This window comes from Rhipicephalus sanguineus, chromosome 5 (assembly GCF_013339695.2).
Source record: "Rhipicephalus sanguineus isolate Rsan-2018 chromosome 5, BIME_Rsan_1.4, whole genome shotgun sequence".
Classification (NCBI taxonomy): domain Eukaryota; kingdom Metazoa; phylum Arthropoda; class Arachnida; order Ixodida; family Ixodidae; genus Rhipicephalus; species Rhipicephalus sanguineus.
This window is the reverse complement of record NC_051180.1, coordinates 10,734,055-10,758,697: the sequence shown is the minus strand read 5'-3', so window position 1 is coordinate 10,758,697 and position 24,643 is coordinate 10,734,055. Positions and strand designations below refer to the sequence as shown.

General features: G+C 45.8%; 2 protein-coding genes across 2 annotated transcripts; one reads left to right on the top strand and one right to left on the bottom strand.

The window, feature by feature from the left end:
* The first annotated feature begins 1,395 nt into the window (after positions 1 to 1,395).
* Positions 1,396 to 7,367, top strand: LOC125758536 (uncharacterized). Its single transcript, XM_049415884.1, has 4 exons — positions 1,396 to 1,420; positions 5,456 to 5,589; positions 5,780 to 5,906; positions 7,303 to 7,367. Exons 1-4 carry the CDS (start codon positions 1,396 to 1,398, stop codon positions 7,365 to 7,367), a joined length of 351 nt encoding a protein of 116 aa, XP_049271841.1.
* A 5,352-nt stretch (positions 7,368 to 12,719) lies between these two features.
* Positions 12,720 to 22,668, bottom strand: LOC119393096 (uncharacterized). Its single transcript, XM_037659919.1, has 6 exons — positions 22,587 to 22,668; positions 22,279 to 22,381; positions 21,720 to 21,805; positions 19,679 to 19,786; positions 17,722 to 17,775; positions 12,720 to 12,998 (listed from the first exon to the last, which is right to left on the bottom strand). The coding sequence occupies exons 1-6, from the start codon at positions 22,659 to 22,661 to the stop codon at positions 12,720 to 12,722; spliced, it is 705 nt and encodes a 234-aa protein (XP_037515847.1). The 5' UTR covers positions 22,662 to 22,668.
* Positions 22,669 to 24,643: the final 1,975 nt, after the last annotated feature.

The window sequence follows — 24,643 nt, the reverse complement described above, 5'->3', positions numbered from 1 at the left end:
ATGGTGGATGATAAGGCGTCTTTGAACAGTGAACAATGGGAACAGCCTCCCACGCGTTCCCGGTAAAGATTAGGTTGCGACTGCTTTGCACTTCACACGAGGGCTTCGAATGACGTCAAACGGCCCTTCCTTCTCCCCGCGTGTGTTCCCTGTTTTCATATATAAAAGGGAGACCCGTCTAGCAACTTATTCAGTTCATTTTGACTGCCACGTGGGTAGACCACGGAAATTAAAAACACCAGAACAACAGGCGCGTGAATACAATGCTCGACGAAATGAACAATTCGTCTTGCTGAAAATGGTCGCGGACCAATCACGGTGTACCACAGCGACAATTAACAAAGCGATTATCACTACCATTACTCTAAAGTAATAATACAACATACCCCTCCCCCCCCCCCCTCATCAGCATATGTGGTGTTTGATACAGCTTTGCTGGACATTCACGTTCGCAGGGCGGGATGGCGGCAAATATTTTCTTGTAATTTTACCATCAACTACTCGCACAGCACACAATAAAAAATGAACAACAACGGTTATGACTTGAGCCCCACGAAGGCGAGACACACGGACAGTTCCCAACATTTGTCATATTTTAAAAACCACCGTCGCTAGCACTGGCTATCTCGTTGAGTGCCCTGAATACACGTATCATATGTGAATGTCCTATCGAGCAAAGTGATGTTATCTTTAGAGCTCATGTAAGATCGACAACATTAACCAAACAATATCGCTGCTGCGCATTTCGGTCGAAATAGAAACACCGTAAGTCCAATAATAAAAAAAGCACACAGTGAACATCGAAGGATGGCGAATTCGCGTCATGCCCTGGGACACCAGCATATTTCTACCGCAGGGCTCAAGCACGCTGTGTGATTTGTGTATGTAACCCTGGCCGCCGCCTGAGGAAGGGGGGCTCCGGTAGGGCTAGTCTCCAGGCCCCCGCCTCCCTTAACCCCAGCAAGGACCCAAATAAAGTTGTCTCTCTCTCTCTCGATATAAGTATCTATGAAAAGAACAAACTATGTATGTATGTATGTATGTATGTATGTATGTATGTATGTATGTATGTATGTATGTATGTATGTATGTATGTATGTATGTATGTATGTATGTATGTATGTATGCGTATAAAGGTCGCATCAGCGAGGAGCCTACTCGGTATATCAATACGGTGCTAGGTAAGCAAAATAAAACAACAGAATGAAGAAAGCAAGCCGCTACTGATCTCGATTAATGTCGCGGGTGCCCGCTTGCCAACCGATAATTGGGTTTCGCCCGCTGACTTCGCGAGAAAGTAAAGCGGCCAACACACTTTTGCTGTGCCTGCATATAAAGACGTCGCGTGCGGGCGCAGCAACGCGGAGCTTGACTACTCTGCTCCGCAGAGCTACGATGGAGGCAGGACGAGCCTTGAGGGGTGAGTGTATCCTCGATCTGTTTGCTCTATAGGAAGCGATATGCGTTCCATGTAATTCTTAACGCACCGCTGGAGCAATTAAATTCACTATTGCTGCCCGTGTTCTACAGCACCTTTCTACAGTACCAAAGAAGCAATTCACATCATTTAGATAGACTTGACAAGCCCTTGCAAGAGCAACAGTTTGCATGGCGTCAGTTTTTCATTGGTAACGATGGACTACGTCGTAATCCAAGCAAATCAAAGTTTGAATTGAACAAGTTTTGAGAACCGATACTAACAACCGCAACGGCCAACATTCGAGGAATGCTATGAAATCCGTGACGTCACAGTGATGTAAAGATTTAGCATTCGTTTTTCTCATTCAGTAATCAACTTCTTGCCCGCAAATAAACAAAAATGTAGAGTTTCGCGAATATAATTTGCGAGTCTAAGTAGAGGGCTTTAAAGGAGTGTCAAAAGTCTTTCATTACCTACCAGCCACAACTCACAATTATATGTTTCAGTGAGTTATAACCTCGTCTCGAAGGACAGCGTTTGAGGCACGTCTCAAACACCGCATGCATATTATTCGCGTGTAAAACATACGTGTAATTAACAACCGTTGAGGCACGCGAATAAGGCATATTATGCTGCAGGGGCGCACAAATTGCGGCGTATAAATAAATAAATCGGTTTGCATGTTGCACACCTGTTAATGAGACCTTGTCACGTAATTGTTGCAAAGGTGGCTGGGAGGAGAGTGTGTTTCTGTATTTGGGGTGTGGTTATAGGCACAGTAAGTTGTATTCCGAGGAGAGAGAGAGGGGATAAACGACTCTATTTAGAAGGTATCTAAATGGAAGCGCCCTTAGTCCAGGATGCCTCGAGCTCGGGCAGCGTCCGGGGCCCTCGCAACCAGTCTTAGCTGAACCTCGAGGCTGGAGTTGCCCAAGGCTCTCAAAGCTCGTTGGTGTGGTAAAGGTTAGGGGGTTTCAGTCGCGATTTTCTGCAGCCTCCTACCATACGTTGAAGAGACCCGGATTCACAGAAGAAGCGGCATTGCAGAGAAAATTGAGTAACGGCTATGATGACCTCTGGTTTGGCGTGGCAATGTGTTGATCTGTAGAGTATTCTCTTCCGCTCTTTAAGTAGTCACTTCTGTGCGGGAGGGTATGTTCTGCAGGTGAGCTTATAATGTTGTGTGATGCCATGGTACGTGACCAGACGATGCGTGCGCACTGACTCGGCTTCCTCGTGAAACAGTCTCCATCTTGCCTTGTCGCCCTGAACACTTATTACCGCTTGCTTAATAAAGCTTCCTAATTGAAGAGTGGTCGTGTCAAGTCTCGTTATGAAACAATAAAGCAGGTATTCACAACAACGGTACCGCTCACGCAAAACGGACCTCATGACGTTTCACATGTCCAAAAAAAAATTCTCTTACTGCCAGTTAAGGTAGTGACTACTTGTGAACACCACGACATAAGTTCATAAAAACGTCTTACGATAAAAATTATCATCAATGAATATTCAACCAATTCTGATCACAGTGAAGCCATGAGGCCAGTGTCAAAAGTCCCTTACGAAAGCGAAGTTTGGTGGCTCCAGGAAACTACGAAGCGCAATCTCATGTGTGATCGAAATCATGTGTGTGCATTTCATCAAGTTATAAGCACGTCTGCCGTCATCTGCAAGGTTAATTCTCCATACATAGTCAGTATGCACTTATTGAGCAAATTGTCCACTCAATCGCTTCCTTGATTTTGCACCGAATAGTCTACATATGCATCAACGTAATTATTTGTATTTGTTTATTCTTTTTGCGTAAGGCGCCTCGCGAAAATGAGAAAGTTAAATAAATTGGAGAGATTGCGCACAGCAGGGCGCAGCAATAATTGTAAACGAATGAAGCCAAAATTGCACGCTACGACGTGTTTCAACTCCATCACGAGGGGGCTGTCACGAGAACTTTACCTTGAACAAATCTCGAGGCAATTTTTTTTTCCATTCGAAGAAAATGTGTACAGTCAGTTACCGAAAGGTGCAGGGTCTTAATATGAAAAAAAGAATTGCGGATTCTCGAGGCACTTCTTTGTTTATTCCTTAATTTACAGTCGCTATGTTCAATGCTTGCCGCATTGAAATGAAATAAGTTCTACTGGTAACTTTTAAGCACACATATATATAGTCACAGTAACATGCAACAGAAGGCCCTAAAAATTAAACTGTAGGCAGGACATCCGAGATGAAAGATGCGTGATTTCTAATCGTGAACTTGCTGGCAATATTTAAAAGACGTTGATCGGAGTCGCATGGCATTGCCAAACTTACTACCGTGCAGGGCTGGGCAGTATCGCGATACAAGAGTATCGCGATAGTATTTCAGAGATACTTTTGAGTATCTGTATTTCTGTATCGAGATACATTTCAAAAATGTATTTGTATCTCAGTAGTGAAATACATTTACGATGTATCGCCTGTATCGCGATGCTATGCAGGACATGGGTATCTCGTTACATTGTTTTTTTGTGTCGGAAATGAGTTGAGGCGTGTTTCCAATGGGGGAATGACGTTTTTCTTTTTCTTTTTTGTGCCAAGACAAGCAAAGGCGCGCCGCCGGTCACCGACAGATAAGGCGGCGATGGTTTCCCCTCAAGCACAGAATGGCCCATGTGGTAAAGCGCGCGACAACGCAGACGGCAGAATCGCGGGGGCAGTGTTGTCGGCCTCTGCCGACGAAAGTCGCTGTCACTCAATGTCAGTGCAGCACGCCTAATTTTTTTCGGGTGGCAAGCCATTACTTCGCGACCCCCCGCGCGGATACCGCCTTGGAACAGGCTTTGCAATGCTTCGCGGGCGTTCAGTTCTCAAAGCGGCGACACTTCCAAAAGCAGTTCCCGTAGTCGCGGCGGAAGTGACTAGAAGATGGCTATCTCTGACGTGCTTTCAGCCACCTCTCCAATGTCAGGGTGCGTTCCTAATTGATGACATGAGTGAAACGGTCTTTTGTGGTAGCAGGCTCCCCCACCGCCGGAGCCGACTTCGCATGTTGCGGCTTTCTAAAATGGGTGCTCGTAGCGTCGGTGGTGGTGACAGCTTCATTGAAGCCGACAGGGTCAGACGGCCGAGGATTCCGAAGATGGGGACAGACTTCGGATTCTGAACAGTCAGAACAACCCAAGTGAGGGCGGAAGCGTTTCGGTATCTAGATGACCCGAGAAGAGATATCGCCACGCTGCAGGGCAATCCGGCTATGAAGGCGGTATTTATTCACTATAACACGAATGTGTGCTCGCCTTCAGCGGTAGACACACTTTTTTTTTTCGTGAGTCTTGTGCTGAGGCTGAACCGACGCTGTTAGAAGACATCCTATTTGAGAAGCCTACACAGCAACCTTCTTAGCAAAGCAGATCTTCAAATAAATGTGTGCTTTTTCTCAATTCACTGAGGTTCATTAGTGCACAAGAAGAGATTCATTAGTGATTCGAGTGATTTGCTTAAAGTGTGCTATTTCTAGTATAGCTTAGTTTGTTCGCCAAGTATGTCGATTTCGGTGACCAGTGCTTGTTACTGTTGCTGTGAAATAGTGTATTTTTATTGCAATTGATACTTCTAATTGTCATTATTACTAATTATATACTTTGTCCGCCCCCCTCCCCTGCAGTGTCTTAATGACGCTGAGGGTACTGTAATAAATAAATAATGAACTGAACGTTTCGATGCGTTGTAACTTTCATTACAACATCATGCTGCACTAATAAGTGTCTTTGCATAGTATGAGCATCCTTGAAATGAAAAAAAGTATTCCAGTATCTGTATCGCTGTAACTGTATTCCGGAATACTTTTTTCGTCTTATTGCAAAAGTATCTCCGAAATATCCCGTTACGTTAAAGGCAAATGTATCTCAGTATCTGTATTTTAGGCTTCCAGTTCATGTATTTCGATATCTGTATTCCGGAATACTTTTGTGAGTATCTCTGCCCAGCCCTGCTACCGTGTCACCTTTCGCGTGTATACGCAAAGGACGAACCCGGCAATTCTTTTTTCGACAGGCTGGTTGCGTATTGAGGCGCTCATGAAGCTCTGCTGCTGCCTAGCCCTTCTAGGAGTGACCCAGGGACAGTATTTCTCAAAGACAACCAACACCATACCTCGCATGGGCAGAAGGGATCTTGACTATCCTCAGGTGAGCGACAATTTTTTCCGCCGCGACGTCCTCCTCTCGGCTTACGGCGTATGCTATAATACGAAGACACTGAAGGCACATTGTGCCAGCTGCGAACTAGTGAGCTGTTAACGGGCAAATTTTCCGCTGCTAATCGAGAGACACATGCGCATACAATTCTGCGTTCCCTTCTCTGACGCGCGTTTTGCAGTTGGAGGAACCGAGGATGGGCCGCACACTGGGCCTGTTGCAGGCAGACCCGGCACGCCCAGCAATGGTCGACCTGGGGTTTCTCGGTGGAGGCATGCGGAACAGAGCCAGAGAGAGACCACTCGACGGTATACTCAACGCTGTTCTTAAGCTCGATAAGTGCGTATGTGAAAGCCAGGCTTTGAACGCTGCTGCATGCATGCGAGCGAGCGCCTGGTATGCGTGCGCGGGCAGATATTGAAGGGCACATAATCCACTCCGAGTTCAAAGATTAGAAAATGGTTTCTTTCCAGCCTCCACTGTCTTTCGTATACAGGCGTTATCTCCTCCTCTCCACCTATTTCTTCCTAAAGCACGTGGAGCCGATCAGGATTTCGAGCTTTTTCGGATACACGCTGTTATCTCCGCTTGCGCAGCCGCAAACGAACAAAACGAAGTGAAATCAGTTGATCGCGCACGATAGTCATGGGAGACAAGGCAGATCGGGCGTGCGACTGCAAATGGCAGGACACAATTCCCAACTGACATCCCTCGTACATGGACCCATGGAGAGGTTATTTCCCCATGACGCCATGTGAACGGACTGCTGGCGTCAGGAACTGTGCTGAGAAGATGGGAAGCGAGGAGAGAATAACGCGCTCGTTCTTACTCTCGTATTTTCAGAGGTTGTTGAGGAGCCCTCTAAGGATGCGACATCGTATAACTTTTGTCAGCGACTCCACACCACTTTCTAGCGACTACATTCACGAAACACTGACTAATTTATTTATTCTAGGCATTAGTGAATAATCGAGTACTCCGAATATTCGAATGAATATTACAGTATTCGAATTCGCTTCGACACGAATTTTAATTGCTCGAAATTTCGAAGTATTCGAAATGAACCGTATGTAACCCCTCTGTAAAAACGGTTTCACTGCTGATGAGAAATGCTATGCTGTGAAAACACCTGTCCAGGAAAAATCCGCACTGCCGTGAAGCTTTACATCAAGGTTCAATGAACATATTACCGTCATATCGATTAATTACTTTTTAAGTTTAAAGGCTTGTTATAGGGGCTTATATGTGATCAGAACAGTAAATTTTAAACGTAGAGTATTTTGCCGGTTATCACTAGCATCCAATTGAAATTCAGATCCTCCTACTACCAAAAGTTGCTTCCACTTTACTACGAACCAAAGAAGTGACATTCACACATGCGTTGTTGCAATCTTTGAAAATATTGTGCACGTTAGTTTGGTCACGACAAATATGCTCATTTTTAACTATGTGATATACACTATTTGTATTATTTGACTCGAAATTATTCAACCAAATCACTATTCGCTTCGAACCTGAAATTTACATTCGCTCATCCCTGATTGATTGATTGATTGATTGATTGATTGATTGATTGATTGATTGATTGATTGATTGATTGATTGATTGATTGATTGATTGATTGATTGATTGATTGATTGATTGATTGATTTTATTCATCGCAAGTACGCTGATATGCTTGCCATTTCGCATTTACCACGGCAGGTTGCCATGGGAACCGGTGCCGAGCTACTGTGTTGCACGCCCTGCAAGCCATCGACGATGTGTAACAACGAGCCCTGAGGAAGCCGTTTTCCCTTCATCGTGGCGAAGACGCGATTGCTTTTCGAAATAAATAAAATACATAAGCTGCTTCACATCAGACTGCGAAAACATCATTAACCGTGAAATGCTACACTTCTGGGTGCGTAAAATCTGAGCGCCGACGAGCTAGCAGTTTAGCATGAAAAGTGTCGCACACCTTGCTCATCGATCTACGCAACACCCAGCATGCGGAGTGTCTGCCGACGCGCGCGATACTCATGTATGCAAGCGTACATAGGCATGCGTCGGCTGCTTCCCTAGTCATCCCAAGGGGGGCGCCAGTTCTGCCCCGTACCTTTACTCGGTCGGACCTCTCACGTCATCCTTTAATGCGCTACGCATCTTCCTTCATGGCGACCAAGGACCCCGGATGTTTCACTCAAAGAACAGTTCCTATCTGAGCCTAGCCAGGGACCAATGGCAGGCCGGTGTGAGAAGCACGTCATTTTCATTTTTGCATCCATTCTGGCTCGACCAACGGCTGCGGGGAGACTTGGCCCCCCTAATGGAAAGCCCTGCGCACGCCTCTGCAAGCGTCCTTTCCAAATTACCGCACATTGTGTCACTGTGTTACCCGCGGCTAGCGCAGCTGTTCATGTATGCAGCACCTGAGAATAGATGTGGCGAGAAAACAGCTAGATCTCATTTTGTCGACCGCATCACCTCACGCAACGATTCCACGTGCCGTAATTATACAGGGCGACCCAGCTAACTCTAGCCAGAGTTTGAAAATATGCCAACGCACTCCATTACGATGCGGCCAAATGCCTGTTAATGACTATTGCATGTAGTTAGTCACATTATTTTTTGCGTTCTACTCCATTGCTTAATTAGGCAGCAATAATTAACTAACGTCTAAAGCAACGAAGCTGGGCAAAAAATTCCAATTGAAAAGTTGCAGATCTGTTTGCAAAACATCCGATTTGGCAGTTTCTAACTTTCAACCTATTGAGTATTAGTGTTTTTTCTGCTTACTGCGGGTGCCCGCGAAATGCAAAAGATACCAATTGACATGCCCGCATACCACGTGGCAGGCGTATATATTCTTGCGAATGATGAACACTGCGCAAATCCGAGCGTTCGAAGCCGTACGCAAGGAGCTAGCAAGGGAAATCACTGCACCTGGCAATTGAGTATGAACAGTGAGCAAATTCAGCGTAAAGATAAGGCAAGCTGCACTGAAGGCGCACATATGCAGTCAACGAGACCAGTTCTTGCAGACACATTTTCTATCAAAACGATATGCAAGTGAAACACAACCGAACGCGCGCAGAACAATGGTTGTTTTAGTAGAGTTCGACAACAGAATGACCAGTGCTTGGGGTGTGCCGCAGTATCAGAGATGAGAGTTGGGCTAGTTTGTATGGCATACCGTCTTCATACATACCTAATTAGAGCAAAAAATAACGAAGGACAGGGCAAACCAAAGACAGCGCTGCGATCTGCCTACTTCCTTCGCCATGTCCTTCGTTTTTTTTCGTTTTTTTTTTCTCGTTAAGTGTGTCTCAGGTCGGTATGCAGTAGCACGGCCACTGGATCCAGCGGCCTTGGCAATAGTATGTCTCGGTCAGTTAGACGAGTTGCAAATCAGTAAAAAGAAAGGCTCCTTTCAAGCTGTGGCTGTTCACCTTCTTCGTTCCCATGAGGCGTCATAAAGTTTTAATCGCCGCATCTGCAGTTCATGTTGTCGATGGGAAAGTCATTCATCCTCCGTCGCTGGCTGTTTCGGTGAGTGGTGGCGCCTAATGGCTGACGAAGGAAAGGGCCTTTTAGATTGTTGTGTCCACATGTGACAATAAACAATGTTGTGTTTTTCTCGTCCCCACGTGCCGCGGTGGTCTTGCGGTTATGGTGCTTATGGTGCGGTGCAGCTGTCAGTACGCGAAGGTGACTCGCATGCCGGGTGAGCTGCCACTGCTGTCCACGCACCGTAACTGTGTCTCAAAGCCCGCCGCTAATTGTGCACTATCCTGTGACAATACGGGCTAGAAGAGAAGGACGCCAGGCGTGGTGAGGGATGCAGGTTAGAATAAGCAATGGTGGAAGTAATAAATCTTTTATACTATGAAATGTGTTTATTACATGAAACTAATTTCCATATTTTAACGAAGGATCATAAAAGGCATTTCAAAAGTAAAAGTGATTTTGTAATGGCTGTTATACGTACGGCGCGAGTGCATATAATGCTTGTTGCGCAGTTCCCATTCCATAGAAACTGCCTCGATTGCAGCATGCGTCTGACAGTTTCCACAAAAAAACTGCTTGCACTACGACGCTGTGAGCCCTGTTCTGCCTTGCCTTTCAAACCGTTGGCTCATAGCGACGTAATACTAAGAAGTCCAAACGACTCCGCTCGGGAATTCTAGGCTGCAGAAACCTTTATTCACCGGCAGGCCCACGTGCCTCAAGGATTTTGCTTAGAATGCTGTCAAGCGTTACTCAAGACGCATAGGTTTCTAAACACGGCCATTACGCATCCTAAAGCAGGCCGATCTACACAGTTCGCTCGCTTAGCAACGCAGTGTGTGGCAAGCTCTTGTGGCCGGCAACATTTTCCTGAAGTTCTTCTGGGTCGGCCTTGCGGACGAAAATCACTCGAATCCAAAAGAGGCAAACTTTTAAGCTTTTATATCGTTTGTATTACGCTCGACTGTTGCAAAGAGCTCTGCACATGCTGTTGTTTCACGCCAATGACTATAGCAAGTTAAGGGTGCGCCACATGACAAGCAGTTTTGCAGAATAGGGGCCTTGTAGTTTGGGGGGGGGGGGGGGGTGTCAAATTAGAATAAGAAGAAACGAGGAATATGAACTTTAGTTTCGTAGTAATTGCATGAAGTCTACAGACAATGAAGGAAAGAGACAATATTGATCTGTCGGAAGTGTTAAAGGTCAGACAGATTTCAAGTCTTTTCTCCCAAAAATGAAAGTGAGCGATGAAAAAAGTGTATTCTGAACCCGCAACTTGTGCATGAGGCCCGTGTGACGCTCTATTTGTTGTTCTATAACATGGGTTGGGCTGGTGGTCCCGACGTGGGAGTCGCACGCTGTGCGAGGGCGTGTCCTGCGTCCTCAATCAATCATCAATGAATCAACGGACGATGCAACTGCAACAGTGTTTTAGCTCAACCATGAAATTTTGACCCAAATTTTCGTAAGCACATCAACGGATCCAAAGTCGTCTTGAGTGTTTCTCTTAAGTGCGCTTAAGCCAAATTTCTGCGCGCAGTCGTCGCGTTTTCTTAGCAGAAAAAAAAGCAACAAAAAGCAGGATCCTATGACATGTCCACCGCCATGCCGAAACAGACCCGTATATATAGAAGAGCATCTTAAGGATGGCTTCTTAACGTTAATAAAACCTACGGGGAGAAGCGAGCTTATATATTTTAATTACGTTTCAGGGTGATTGTGAGCGCGCATTTTTCGCATGTATGCATGGCACGACCATGGTAACGTCAACGGAAGCTGCAAATAAATAATGGATTAAGGATAATACATCAGTCTAGACCGAACACTGACCCTCTTAATTGTGATATCTTTGCTGACCCGAGTGCACCATCGGGAAACCCAGTATCTTATTTCCCCCAAAGCATTATACATTGCGTTGAAAAACATTGCTCACGTTGCATGTAACAGAGGCGATTACATGCTCGGCCAATTATTCTCAATTTATTGTTTTATTTGAGTGTAAAGAAGCCAATAGGATTATACACACAAAGTAGGAAAAGAAGGCTAATGTGGGCTTTCAGAGCACATTTTGGGTTTCAGTTTGAAAGCAGGAACATCGTTGCTTCGCACATTCAGGCACACAACGGCACAGCGAAGGTGGCGCTGTTGCGCTGAACTCGCAATTATTTCAATCAGCCGATAATGATGGCACATACTGGAGAACAGCTACGGTAGCTATTTAGGTGAGGCCGCTGCAGTGGACACGCATCGGCCATGTAGAAGGCACTTCATTTGGTCACCCGCCAATGTTGCCAGACATCTGCGCACTTCGACTACGATACATGCAAAATAAATGACCTTTCCGGCGCGTTTAATGGGCTCAAATATTGTCAGCCTGCTTTCGGATACCCATGAATAAACATGCAATGTGTGTTTCACACTCGAAATGGAGGTGCCACAACCCTTTTTTAGGGATGGGCGAATAGTAAACTTGAGATTCGAAGCGAAATCGAAGCAAATAGTGATTTGCTCGTTTCGAATCGAATGGTTCGAATATTATATATCACATATTATAAAAAAATGACATTTTTGTCATGACCAAGAATTGGAGCTAGGCATGTGTGAATAGTCGAAGCAACTTTGAACAGTAGCAAGATTTGAATAGCAGTAGGTTGCAAGTTATAAGATTTGCAGTATGTTACGTTGAAAATTTACTATACTTAGAGCACATAAGCCCGTATGGCACGCTTTTAAACTTGAAAAATAATTGAGGCGAAGGTAATATGCACATTTGACCTTGAAGTGTGGCTTCGCGGTTGTGTGAATGTCTCCTGGATTGGTGGTTTCACGGCATACCAACTGCACATTGCAGTGAAACTATTTTTACAGGGTAATAAGGTGCGATCAAATATACTTATATTCGTTCAATTCGAATACTTCGAAATTTCGAATAATTTAAATACATGTCGAAGCGAATTCGAAAGCTGCAAAATTCGTTCGAACATTCGAAGCCAGCGCACGAAAAACAAAATCCAGGAGCTGTTTAAAGCGAAACGTAAATGGTCTTATATAGGTACACTTAACCTCGATTCTAATAAAAATTGCCACAAAGTTCGCATTGAAGCGAATCTAGACAAAATGCACTTATTTATACTTCGCCGCCATTAGGTGTCTCGGGTACTTTTGCCGCTTCTCGGTGAACTGCGTTGAGATCACGAAACCGTCTACGCTCAATCGCTATACACAGAAAAGCTACTCTATTCGGCTAACTCACCTCCGGCAGAGCCAAGAAGGCTGCAGTGATAAATATATATGCTGTGTCCGTGACACAAATATCTCGTTTGCGCTATAGTCGGCTTACAGCAACAGGGCGCTCCTCTTAACGTGTTGAGTCAGCCTGTTAGAATTAACATTTATAAGTCTGGCGCACGTGAATGCTAGCCAGAAAGATCGGGTCCCGCACGATGCGGGATGACTTCTCACCGTGTATGTAAACGCGCGCTTAACACTCGCATATAGAAACCGAAGGTGTAACGCTCCGTCTCCAAGCGGCCTCGTCGTATGAAATAGCGGAACCATTGTGCAAGGAACCATTTATGGCGCAGTAAATGCCGAGAGCACCACGAGCGAGTGGAGCCGTGCGACTGATGTTGTTACTGCGGTGTACTCTTCTTGATGGCGGACGACTGCTCGCCGCCGTTAGGGCCGGGCTCTCGCTTGGTGCTGTCGTTGCGGCTCTCGGAGGTCCTGTGCGGAGTCTTAGTGTCGGTGGACTCCTCCTCGCCCTCCTTGCCTCCCACCTGGCCAGGAGTGCCGCTTGGTACGGGCTCGACTAGGGCCATGCTGCTAGGCATCATGTCACCGTGCGCGTGGATACGCGCGCTGGGACGAACCAGCGAGCTGTAGTGGAACACGCGACGCGTGAAGAAGCCCTGCGCACAGTGAACCGTTGCGAACGGAGAGCCCGTTGTAAAATGTCTAAGCTTTCATCAACAGCCTATCCTTGCCCTTCGGGTCTTCCTTCTATCCGTCTATCAGTCTTCTATCCTGAGAACCAAGTTCAGAAAGACCAACTATCGCGGGCGAGGTGGGCTATAGTTACGCGCCGCGTTCCTTGCAGAAATTCCCGGTTATTTTTTTTCATTGCTCTATACACATTGCAGTGTCGTACACTTGTGGCCTTATTTGTGATTATACTTTCACGGTTCCAATGGCATTAAGCGGCCATAGGTTCTGCGGTAACGCAGTTTGGTCCAGAAATCAAATTTTCTTCAAGCAGGCACCATTTAGACGTCATGGGAACTTGCGTTCTAAGGAAAAATCCGTCCTCTGTTCAGTTCCGCAGGAGCCTGAGCGCCAAGTGTGTGTACGCACACACACTATGTTTTCAAAGAATCGCGAGTGAAAGCGTTTCTTATTTTTTCTTTTTTTTTTTTTGAAAGTGTCATTCTACAATAGAAACGCCCTGCAATTTAAAAGGCTGCAGAGTCGCGCCAATAGAATAATCAGGCCGGAAGGAGAAGCACGCAAAACAACTTGTGTGTCTTTTCGTACACGGCCGCGCACACCGGCTGAGCGTTTTGTTTCCCCGCGCATCTGCGTTGTGCGCGCACTTTCCCACGAAGCAATGGTGCGCAAACACGCAAGCTGGAGCTTACACTCGAATGCACACTGCAGGCCGCACGGAAACATCGCCAGACACGGGCATTGAAAAAGCGGTGTCTTATATGTAAAAACAAAGAAGTAAGCCGATTTCCATCGAGCAGTCGCTCACCATTGCTGTCAGTTCTTGTAAGATAAACGGAATTGCACAAAAAAAAAAAATACACGAGCCTGAACGATTGCGATTTACAGTAACTGCTACAAGAGTGTTTATCGCTTATCATTGCATTGTTTTCATGCAAATTTCGCCGCAATATTTTGGTCAGCATAGCTCATTGAAGTGCTTTGTTCCGCGCTACTTTGATGAGACAAATGCGAAATCACCGTCATACCTGTACCATGCCACAGAAGAAGCCATCAGCTACTGAGAGATATGGTCAACTAAACATGTGCAGAAACCAAGAAAACAGGGATGTAGTTCGGAAGAAATGTTGCCTTACAAATCTGAGTGATGTGTCGACTGGAAGAGCAGACACTAATTTTAGCCGACTTTGCTCAGCTCAGAAAAAAACTGATGTCATGAGACGGCGATCGTATGATCTAGCGCAAGCAGATTAGGTCTCCGTCACAAGCGGTGTTGTTGCTGTATGTGCTCATGCGCATCAACTGCTGTTCGGGCGCACGTTTTCCTTGGCGCCATCTTGCATGCACTAGAAGAACGAAATTTATCCCCTGCGACATTTCAATGCGCATTTCTGCAACGTTTCTTACCGGTTATTTTTGCCTGCGCAACAAATATAGGACGGACGGAAGTTTTCAAACAAGAGTCCAATAACCAACGCAAACATACTGTATCAGATTAAGTAATAGTTTGTACGATTAAACACCTAAAGGCCAATACGACACATTAAAAGCATGGTACAAGATGTTTTACAAACCACCGCAAACAATAAGTGTAACTTCTTGACCCGAATTGACACTTTAATTTGCTCTGAAACTTTTATAATACATCGTATTATGTGCTCCATCACTTAAAGGCGCTGGCTGTGCAAACTATTTTCATTTGAGTGTGTTAATGAACGGTACTCTCACTTCATCTAGCAATATTCTTTGCAAGGCAGATCGCATTGTGTTTTTTTTTTTTTTTCAAGTGGCACTCCAAAGAAAATTTTCCTTCCGAAATTTTATCCGTTATTGTGGGGGTTTACGTGATGCGCGTTGCTGTTTTTAGAAGCACAAATATAGCCACACCTACAAAATACTGACTTTGCTTCTTCGGACATTCCTTGAACTCTATTTAAGCGCTCCAACGTAATTCATTGGGCAGCATTTTCAAAACATGGCATTTTAAAATATACGCCAATTTTTAACAACTTCCACTGAGCAACGTCCAGAGGGTACGCACGCACCAATGGCACTCAGTCGTAACCTTCCGGCTGCATTATAGCAGTGTTTTGAGTTAGGACCACGAAGCTGCTCTAATGAAGCAGGAACCTTACGACTGAACAGCCAAGACGCCGTCATGACGCAGCAGTGAAGTTATAGGGTCACTCACCAGTGGTGAATGGCTTCATCGCGATCTTTGTGGTGAAAGCACAACACGTAGAAAACTTTCTGGCGAAGGGTCCCTTTGAAGTAAATGTTATAAATGCCTATTAAAAGGGAAAATCCTCTCGACGCTGCTAAATGAATGTTGCCGATATTCGGCCGATATCTAATATGTTATTTCTTTTAACGATATCTAATATGTCGTTTCTTTTAATGCAGCCATTTAAGTTACGCTGATGCATTGCGGTGAAGTTGGTCGCGTGGCCAGGAGGCAATGCTCACAGTTCCTGTACGAGTTATTAGACAGTTATAGTTTAGCGGGTTTAACGGAATAGCGGGCTTACCGGAATAGCGGGATCGAATTGCGCATGCGCAGTGCCGTAAACGACCCGTAGCGTTTACCGTACGCACGCTATTTTTCAGATTTAGCGTTAGCGTGTTTGCGTGGTTAACGTAGTGTACGTAAAACATGGCGGCGGTTTTCGACGCCCGCTTCGAACTGAATTTAGCGTTGATGTGGACGGATCCACTTCTTTCGTAGCAAACGACTGTCCGAAATGGCTCTTGCCTTCAGGTAGCTTCGACGACACGGTATTACGGATAACTTAGCGTAGTTTTTGAGATCGCTTCCCATTTCGAACGCCCCTAGGCCTATCTAGAAGATCGGCGTAAACAAATCTGCCACATGAAAATTTTCGCTTTTGGTACTTAGTTCTTATTTATTTACTTTTATTTTCACTAAAAAAAGGAGTAATATTGCTGCGTGCGGGGATACAGGCGAGCATTCTCGGTTTTGTTCTTTTCACTTTTTTTAACGCATTCACCCTTCGCTAGGTGGCGCCACCATCCCGGCTTGGGCACGTAAACGCTATCCCGCTAAACTAAAACACGCTTTCCTCAACCAACGTTTGCGGCGCGGTAACGCTATTCCCTTAACCCCCGCTATCACGCTAACGCTAAACTATAACTGTCTATTTTATTGCGATAGCAATTATATGGACAATCTCGGCTGGATTTTGCCGTCGCCGCCGTCATGCGCCGTATATGTATATATATATATATAAGCGCCCCAAAGAAAAATCATTCAGAAAAAAAAGCCGCACCTCCCCGAAGGGGATCGTGAGGAAATGCGAATGCATTTGGGTGCACCCGATGAGTGTGCGATTAATTAATGAAGAGAGACGAGAGTGTGCACGCAGAGGCGTAATGCTCGAGTTGCATTGTGTTACACTTCGTCCTCGTGGTATCGTTGGCGCGAGAGATTCGACTTCACCGACTTCCATCGCTATCAAGACACCAAAGCGCGCGCTCCCTGCATGATATATATAGGTCCGAGCGCGGAGAGGAGGAGCGCCCGAGCTCTCTCTCCGCCGAGCGAGCTCCGCGATGCGAGCGCCCTCACCGGGTACACTCCTCCTCTCCCTTACCCTCCGCTGCTCCGCGATGCGAGCGCCATCACATGTCCGCGCACTCCTCCTCTCCCTTACCCTCCGCCGCTCACCACCTGCTCCGGTTGCTAGGCGCGGCGCAGCTGTTGCTAGGGGCGAGGAGGAGCGCGCGCGGAGAGATAAGTGCGCACGCCGGCCAGGGACGCAGGACAACCCCCGACTAAGAAATGCATTCGCATTTCAAATGCTTCCGAAGCGCGGAATCGAACCAGGGACCTCTTGCTCCGCAGCGAGTGGCGCTAACCACTATGCCACGGAACGCAGATCCTCCACGTAGCTAACGGCGAGCGTTATATACACACCCGTTACCGCTGGACGGACTCAGAGACGGCAGGCGCTTATAAGCGTTTCTTCATTACCTGCGAGATGGCGCTAGGAGCGCGACGGGCGCATTTAAAAGTCGTCGGCGAGCTCGCTCGCTTCTTCTTATATTGCACAGGGAGAACCTTGCCCTTCCGCTGTCTGCTCGCGCGGTTTTCTCGTGGTGAGGGGAAGAGGGATGTTTCAAGCTTTAACCGTGATGTCCGCGCTCATGTTACGGAGTGTACGAGAGTCACTCGAGCTCAAGGGACGCCGCTAAACGGACAAACAGAAGATCAGCGCGAACTATCAAGTGTCACAGCTCGACACTTGAAGCACGCTAGTATCCTTCGCTGCTTCGGCCGCCTTTGCAACAGGAGCGCTGTTCAAACTGAGAGTATCCAATGGCGAGCCTCACTTCGTATATTTTTAATTACTTATGCGCAGCATAATTAGTCGACAACTTTACGCCGGCGTAGTAGATAACAAACGAAAATATTCTATTCTTATGCCACATGGTACGAATTTTTCGTATCACTGCGATGTACAAAAGATACATACAAGCATGTACATCAATGAAGTTTTACGACTAAGCTTTTCCAGAAATGAGGTACCGCTACATCAGCGTTCCGTTTCGAGTATTGCACAAGTTGTACAAATATTTCCGGCTAAACGAGGAATTGCTTTCTTACACGGATTAATGATATAACGGCGTCATCAAGGTATCAGGGCTAAGAAGTATAACTTGTATGTTTACCTGAACGAGAAGCATGAGGCCCAGGCAGGACAGGAAGGACATTATGAGGGTGAACTGCAGAACATTAAATGGTCACTGAACATCCGCAAACCCTGAGAGCGGAAGATACAATCATCTGCAATGCTGAGTGAAACATCTCTCAGCCTTACTGTAGCGGGCAGTGTCACGATTTCAAAGCAAGGACGCGAGATTAAGCGGAAAACCTTAAGAGAAAAATTATGGGGCACCTAAGAAGTTCATATGATGTGTGAAAGCGGGAACAATAATTGTCCCCGAGTGTGGTAACTAAAGTGCGTTGCAACTCCGACAACGCGAAAAGCAGAGCGAATGGTTGCGGCGCGAGGATGGATGGATGGATGGATGCTATGAGCGTCCCCTTTATAACGGGGCGGTGACATGCTTGCCACCAGGTTCGACAAAAAAACACCTTTTTTATTTATGTTGGCCTAACGCCTTGTCTACTTCGATTAAATCGATCTTACTATAGAAAAAAAAAACGTTTACAGCCCACTTCCCGGCCCTTTACGGCAGAATGTCCTTATTTTTCCCGCTATTTATTTTTCTACTTTCTCTCTGATTCTCTGCCACCAATACTCTAACCATCTCTTACTTATTTCTATCGCGGACGTGTTCAGCTTTCCATTGTTGTCCCTAAGACGCAAGGCTTCATGTAGGCTCGTGCCCAAACATACACCTGGATGAATATCTCCACATTCAATCAATACATGCTCTGTCGTTTCCTTAGCTTCCCCACAGCATGTGCATTGTGCTTCTTTACCGAGTATCGCTTTATAACTACGCGTTCTAGGGCAACCCGACCTCGCTTCAAAGAGTAAAGCGCTTCCCCTTGAATAATCCTAGAATGCCTCCCTCCTCATTTCGTCTTTGGCCTTTAGGTAGTTACTGAGAGCCGGCTTTTTTTCCATCGCTGCCATCCAATAAATCCTCTCCACCTCTCTGACTTGGCGCGAGTGCGGCTATAGCTGCAGCGCCATCTTGTGAATCGGCCTACAGGCGGAGCTTGACCACGTGTGCAGTCATTCGTTGCTGCCGCCTGTTGCAGTGATGGCGCGTTGCTTTGTTAGCGTACTCGGCTACGAAGCGGTTGCAGTGGCGTTCGACCACGTTATCCCATATACTCACGGTGGCACACACATTATTCCTCACACTCGCGGTTGGCCAAATGTTTGGTTGTTCACCGTGGCCACATTTTTTGGTGAAGGTGAAATAATTTGTGGGCCGTTTTCCTGCCATGGCTTTAGGATAACCGTGGGTTCGTACAAAGAAGCAAGTAATGCTGTCGCACTAAAAACAAAAGGAAGAAAGTGCAACCTGCGATGATGGCCCTAAAGAGATCCTGCATAACCTTTCGTAAGCAACGACTAAATGAACGCGAAGAAACGTTTTGAACCGGTTAACCACGCTGATAAAATCACCCAGTAAACGTGTTTACACTTAGGCACACGCTTCCACGAGGGAGCGGTAGTTTGTTCATAGGAACAACAAACAATAAAGGGACATCGGCTGCAGAGTAAGTACATTTTTTCACGTTCAGAATGAGAACGTCAGTCAGCTCAGCGTTCGATTGCCGCTTATGAGTGCGTGTAACAACTATGACGCGCACATTCACACTCTCCTTAATCATTGACGAAGGGCGATCATGCAGACCGTAGAGTTGATATTCTAACTGTAAAGTGGTCATGCCCGACCATTGTCGAGAAGATAGGCGGCTATAGGCGGCTCATAGCAACAAAGATTCGGCCAAACTCGTGATCACCGCGATGCAACGGGCAAATCGCTGGCTCACGTAGCGTATCTTTTAAGCTTTTTACATTCTCATTTTTTAAAGAAAAAAAAACAAGTGCGTAGAACAAAACAAAAGGCAGAAATCTCATGTGTGAGCTTCTTGAGTTAACGTGAAGCGGGTGTGCGCAGATATATATATATATATACTCACGTTTTCGCTGGTGCCTTTCCATAATCCGACGCCCACAATAGTGAGGACTTCGAGGAAAATGCGAAATGAGTTCCACCATATGAAGGTCAGCATGCCCAGCCTGCAGTTCTGCACGGCAGAAAGGAAACGCTGATCAGTTACTTGGAAGATGACAAAGAAGCTGGCGAAATTAGGGGCCACGCAAAAGGCAATGGAACGAAACACGGCACGCGTAAGAGCCAAGAAGGCAGCGTTAGGGACCAATATTGCTATAACCCACAGCGACCTCCGTTTGGGACAGGATGCAGGATAAGAGGCTTTCATCCTGCAGTGTAATTTGTGGTGATGACGACGAAAAAAAAACTTTAAAAAACCAACCCTTCCGACACGCAGTCAAGCTGAAACGGCCTCTTTTCGCTAAGGCTAACCGCTGCCTTCGCCACGATTACCTAATCGGTAACGAACTCATGTTGTCAGCCTCCACCATAGAAGATGCATGGCTCTGGTGTATTCATCGACTCGTCGTTCCTCCTGTCACATGCTCCACGTTAAAAGGACTCCTGTGCGCAACAAGCCCGGATGGAATGCTTAGGAAGGGCTGGTCGAACATAACTGGAGTCATTTTGTTTTCAGCGCAAAAGGGGGCGTATAAAGCACGGGAACATAGCACCCAGGATTCACTAGCCCAGCTGACCATCCTGTTGCAGTAGATAACTATAGTGCTCTGGAACGATCTGATGAGTGTGCGGTGTCTTTTCAGTGCGCTCTCACGCAAAAATCGCATAAGTGACAGATGACGATGCACTATTTATCAGCGGAATCTGTTACATGCCTTACATCTTATCGGGAACCTTTAGCGCAACCGCGAAAATTTAAACGACAAAACCATAATAATAATAATATCTGGGGTTTAACGTCCCAAAACCACGCTATGATTATGAGAGACGCCGTAGTGGAGGGCTCCGGAAATTTCGACCACCTGGGGTTCTTTAACGTGCACCTAAATCTAAGTACACGGGCCTCAAACATTTTCGCCTCCATCGAAAATGCAGCCGCCGCGAAACGACAAAACCAAATTAAAGAAAAATGTGGTCTCATCCGACGCCTTTTATTAGTTTTGTAATTACGTGAGGGCGGCATTGGAAGGAAGGGGACTTATCGGAGATATTACACAAGCATTTTGACTTAAACTTCCTCCTACAGACTCACTATATACGTCACTAAATAAAAAAACAACGACAACAAAACGTACACCAGTCAGCAAAAGTTTACGGGACGCAGGTCCGACTACACATGCGTATTTCTGCTTTGTTTTTGCACAACGCTTTAATCGAGCTGGTGACTGTATCGGTTCCAGTGCGAACTACAGGCGGGAGTATTTATTAGGATTTCATGTTCTCAGATAAAGCGAAAATATGGCTTTTTCAAAAAATTCGCGTCCCGTAAACTTTTGCTGACGGCTGTACATGTGACAACAGCGTCAGCTTGCATTCCTCTAAACACGAATCCATTTGTAGAATAACCCGTTACCAGCGCCTGTTGTGTGCTGTCGGTCTCAGTTTGCAGCGTAAAGCCGGTCTGGAGCGCGCACGCCTTACCAGTATGTGCGTTACTTGAGTTGCAATGGCTTCCTCAACTAGCAGCGAAACTGTCCAATGACAAGGGACCACGTATTGAATTTCGCAGCTTTACTAATACTTGCGTGAGTTGCATCTGCTTGTGCTTCAGTTGACTGATGTGCAACTGGCTGCTCTCCTCTCAGGTTTCTCGTGTAAACAACCTCTGCAAGGAGGTCTCGTACTGAGCATGAATCATACCGCGAAACAATTACGCCTTCTTGTGCTCTTTCGATGTGGACTTGTCTATTACGAAGAGCAATTAAGCGTAAAATAAAGAGCACTTTGAGCTACACGGTCATTCGCATATCGTAAAAAGCTGGGAGTGATCCATACAGATTCATCGTATTTGGTTGAGAAAAGACAAGGCAGCTGTTATGAAGTTCAAGCTGCAAACGCAAACTACAGCATGAATATCATATGGCGTGACTGAGCATTCTACTCACATCTTCGATGCCGATGATGAGAAACAAGTCAGCGAATATTGTTATGTAATAAAGAACGAAGCGTGATCCTCCTGCGATGTGAAGCTCTGAAACGAAAATCGTTGAAATGGTCGAGAGACAGCTACGCGAGCGCCCGTATCAATATCTGTAGCGCGTTGCCACAGTCATGTGCGCGGGTTATTTATTTATTTATTTATTTATTTATTTATTTATTTATTTATTTATTTATTTATTTATTTATTTATTTACTTATTTATTTATTTTTTTACGTTACAGATACGGTGTTAGTCGCACGTTGATCGTAATTTTTCGTGTCGCCGTTGTACGTCAGCAAAAAAAATGTGGGATGTTACCGGACATGGTGCCTTATAAGGCGGACCCGCGACACCCTATTGACCCCTTTCCCGATAAAGCGGCAGCTCAATACAAGCCACTGCGTTTGCTTGTATTGTGACTAAGGAGCCCACACAGGTTCCGAAACGTCATCTCTAGCTCACTTATTTTTTTCACTTCTTGGCGAGTGTTGGTTTTCCTTTCACCATGTGGAGTACGTGCGTACCCGTGACTGTCGACTCGATGCCGTTCAGCTTGAGCATGACGATGGCGTCATCGGCGCTCATGGCCGCGTACAGCACCGCAACAAGGTGAATACTGTTCATTGCCTGCGGAAGTGCACCAAGCATAAATGCTCACCGCAATAATCAAACAGCTAGCACTTCAAGTGTGATTGTTGAGGATGACTACGGCATGACAAACTTTAGCCTTTTAACATCGCTGAGCGCAGTTTTCCTCGCGAGAACTGCGTTCATTGTTATATATGCTGTTAGAAAATTTCAGAAAATCTTTCTTTTTTTTTGCGGCACTCACAAAGCAGACGCTGGCCATCGTTTGGATGCTGGGCCGGTCCCTGAAGAGCAGGAACTCATAGCAGCCACCTACCATGACGAAGTCTTGCGTGGAAAAAAAAAGCGAAAACGAAAGCGCGATGTCACAGCTTAACATCGCTTGCCACGATCTGGCAGACATCTGTTTTCTAACCTCCTCTGACCTAATTACGTACGAGAAAATCTAAGATATACGATAAATGTTCCTCATAAAATTAGCGCGAAATTCGAGGTAAGTATGCAAAGAATATAGCTCCGAAGCTTTCTACATTCGCATGACTCGTGAATCTCATCTGTATAAGCAAAGCGTCGACGCTGTCATACACTGTAGTGTACTTAATTTCCTGAAAGCTGAACGTTTGGAATTCTAAAACATCGCAGTGAACATAGAGCATGCCCTAGTTTCTAACCACAGTTTAAAATTATGCCGGCGCACTCTATGACGGCGCAACCGAATGCATGTTGACGACTACTGCATGGAGCGATTCACACTATTTTTTTTGTGTTCTGCTTAATTAGGCAACATTAATCAACTAACTTTTGAAGCAACAAAGCTGGGCGAAAAATTCCATTGAGGAAGTTGTAGATCGGTTTGCAAAACGTCCGGTTTGAGTTTCTAACTTTCTATCTATTAAGCGTTAGTGTTTATCTGCTAGCTACAGATTCCCCAAGTCGGGCTAGTTGGTTCACATTCATTTTAAAGCCTATTAACTGCGTTAGTAAACGCGGACAAAGACGAGGAAAGACAGGACGCACAACTCACAACTGAACGTTTAATGGTTGACAGATGACATATATAAATTTTTAGTGAATCGGGGCTAGGCCTTAGGTTCACGGCTGAGCTTCCTTTTAACAATGAGTTGCAGTTTCTGGACATTCGACTCCGTTTTGAATCATCCCACACCTGCTGGCTCTATCGACCTAGGTCTCAGAAAAGCCCCCTAAGTTTTTCATCAAAGCATTAGAAGCTAGTTAAGAATGGCATTGCTCTGTCCTGCATGGATGCTGCGTTGCAGAAGTCGTGCGCCCATGCAGTGATGGAAAGTGTTCGGGAGCAGTTGAGTAGGCTGAAGAATTCTGGCTATCCGTTACCTGTACTTGTAGCAACCTGTAAAAAGCTAGTAAAGAAATTAAAAGGCAATGACACACGGACACCCTCGAATCACGTCCACTAGCGAGGAGGCTATGCAGTCATCCCGTACCTGCACAAGGTGTCGCATAATTTGAAGAATATAGCGCAGCGCTACGATGTGAACGTTGTGTTTTCAGCTCCACAGAAAATGTCGCGCCTATGCGCTAGGGTAATGGATGTTATTGACAAAACACCTAATTCCAGTCCTTTTGTTTGTCTTGTTGAACACGGGTCACGGTTTGTCCTCTGCACTTGCGCAGTGGTTTATGAATTTCCTTTTTCTTGTGGGCTGGTGTATGTGGGGCAAACGGGTAGGTGTGTAAATATTTGGTTAAAAGCACGTGTCTAAGCATTGTAGGGAGTGTAAAGTAGGTAACATTAACAAGTGCCAACCGCTTATAAATAAAACCAAATTCTGTATCGTCACAGGGAGCGGTGCACCCAAGAGCTGTTCGGAGCATTCAAGATTAACACTACGCGTGGGTGTATAAGCGAACCTTCGGTATCTCTTGCTGATTGTGAGGTAAAATTTTTAGATGCTGCTTTGTTACGAAGGCGTATCATTGTCCAATGAACTTGTTTCATCTGTTGTTGACTGTATATATGTCATCTGTCAACCATTAAACGTTCAGTTGTGTGTCTGCGCGCGTCCTGTCTTCCCTCGTCTTTGTCCGTGTTTACTAGCGCAATTAATGTGCTTTAAAATGAAAATAACTACAGATTCCCACGAAATGCAAAGATATATCCCGTCACATGCCAACTTGCGCGCCGTGATTGCTACTTCTTACTGAGGAACAACGCTCACATGCAGGAAGTGGTCAATTGTGTCCCATTTACTGCAATGTATGCGCGAATGAGATACTGTCAAAGCGGACCTGTAGCGATTACTAGGACGCGTCGAAGTAACC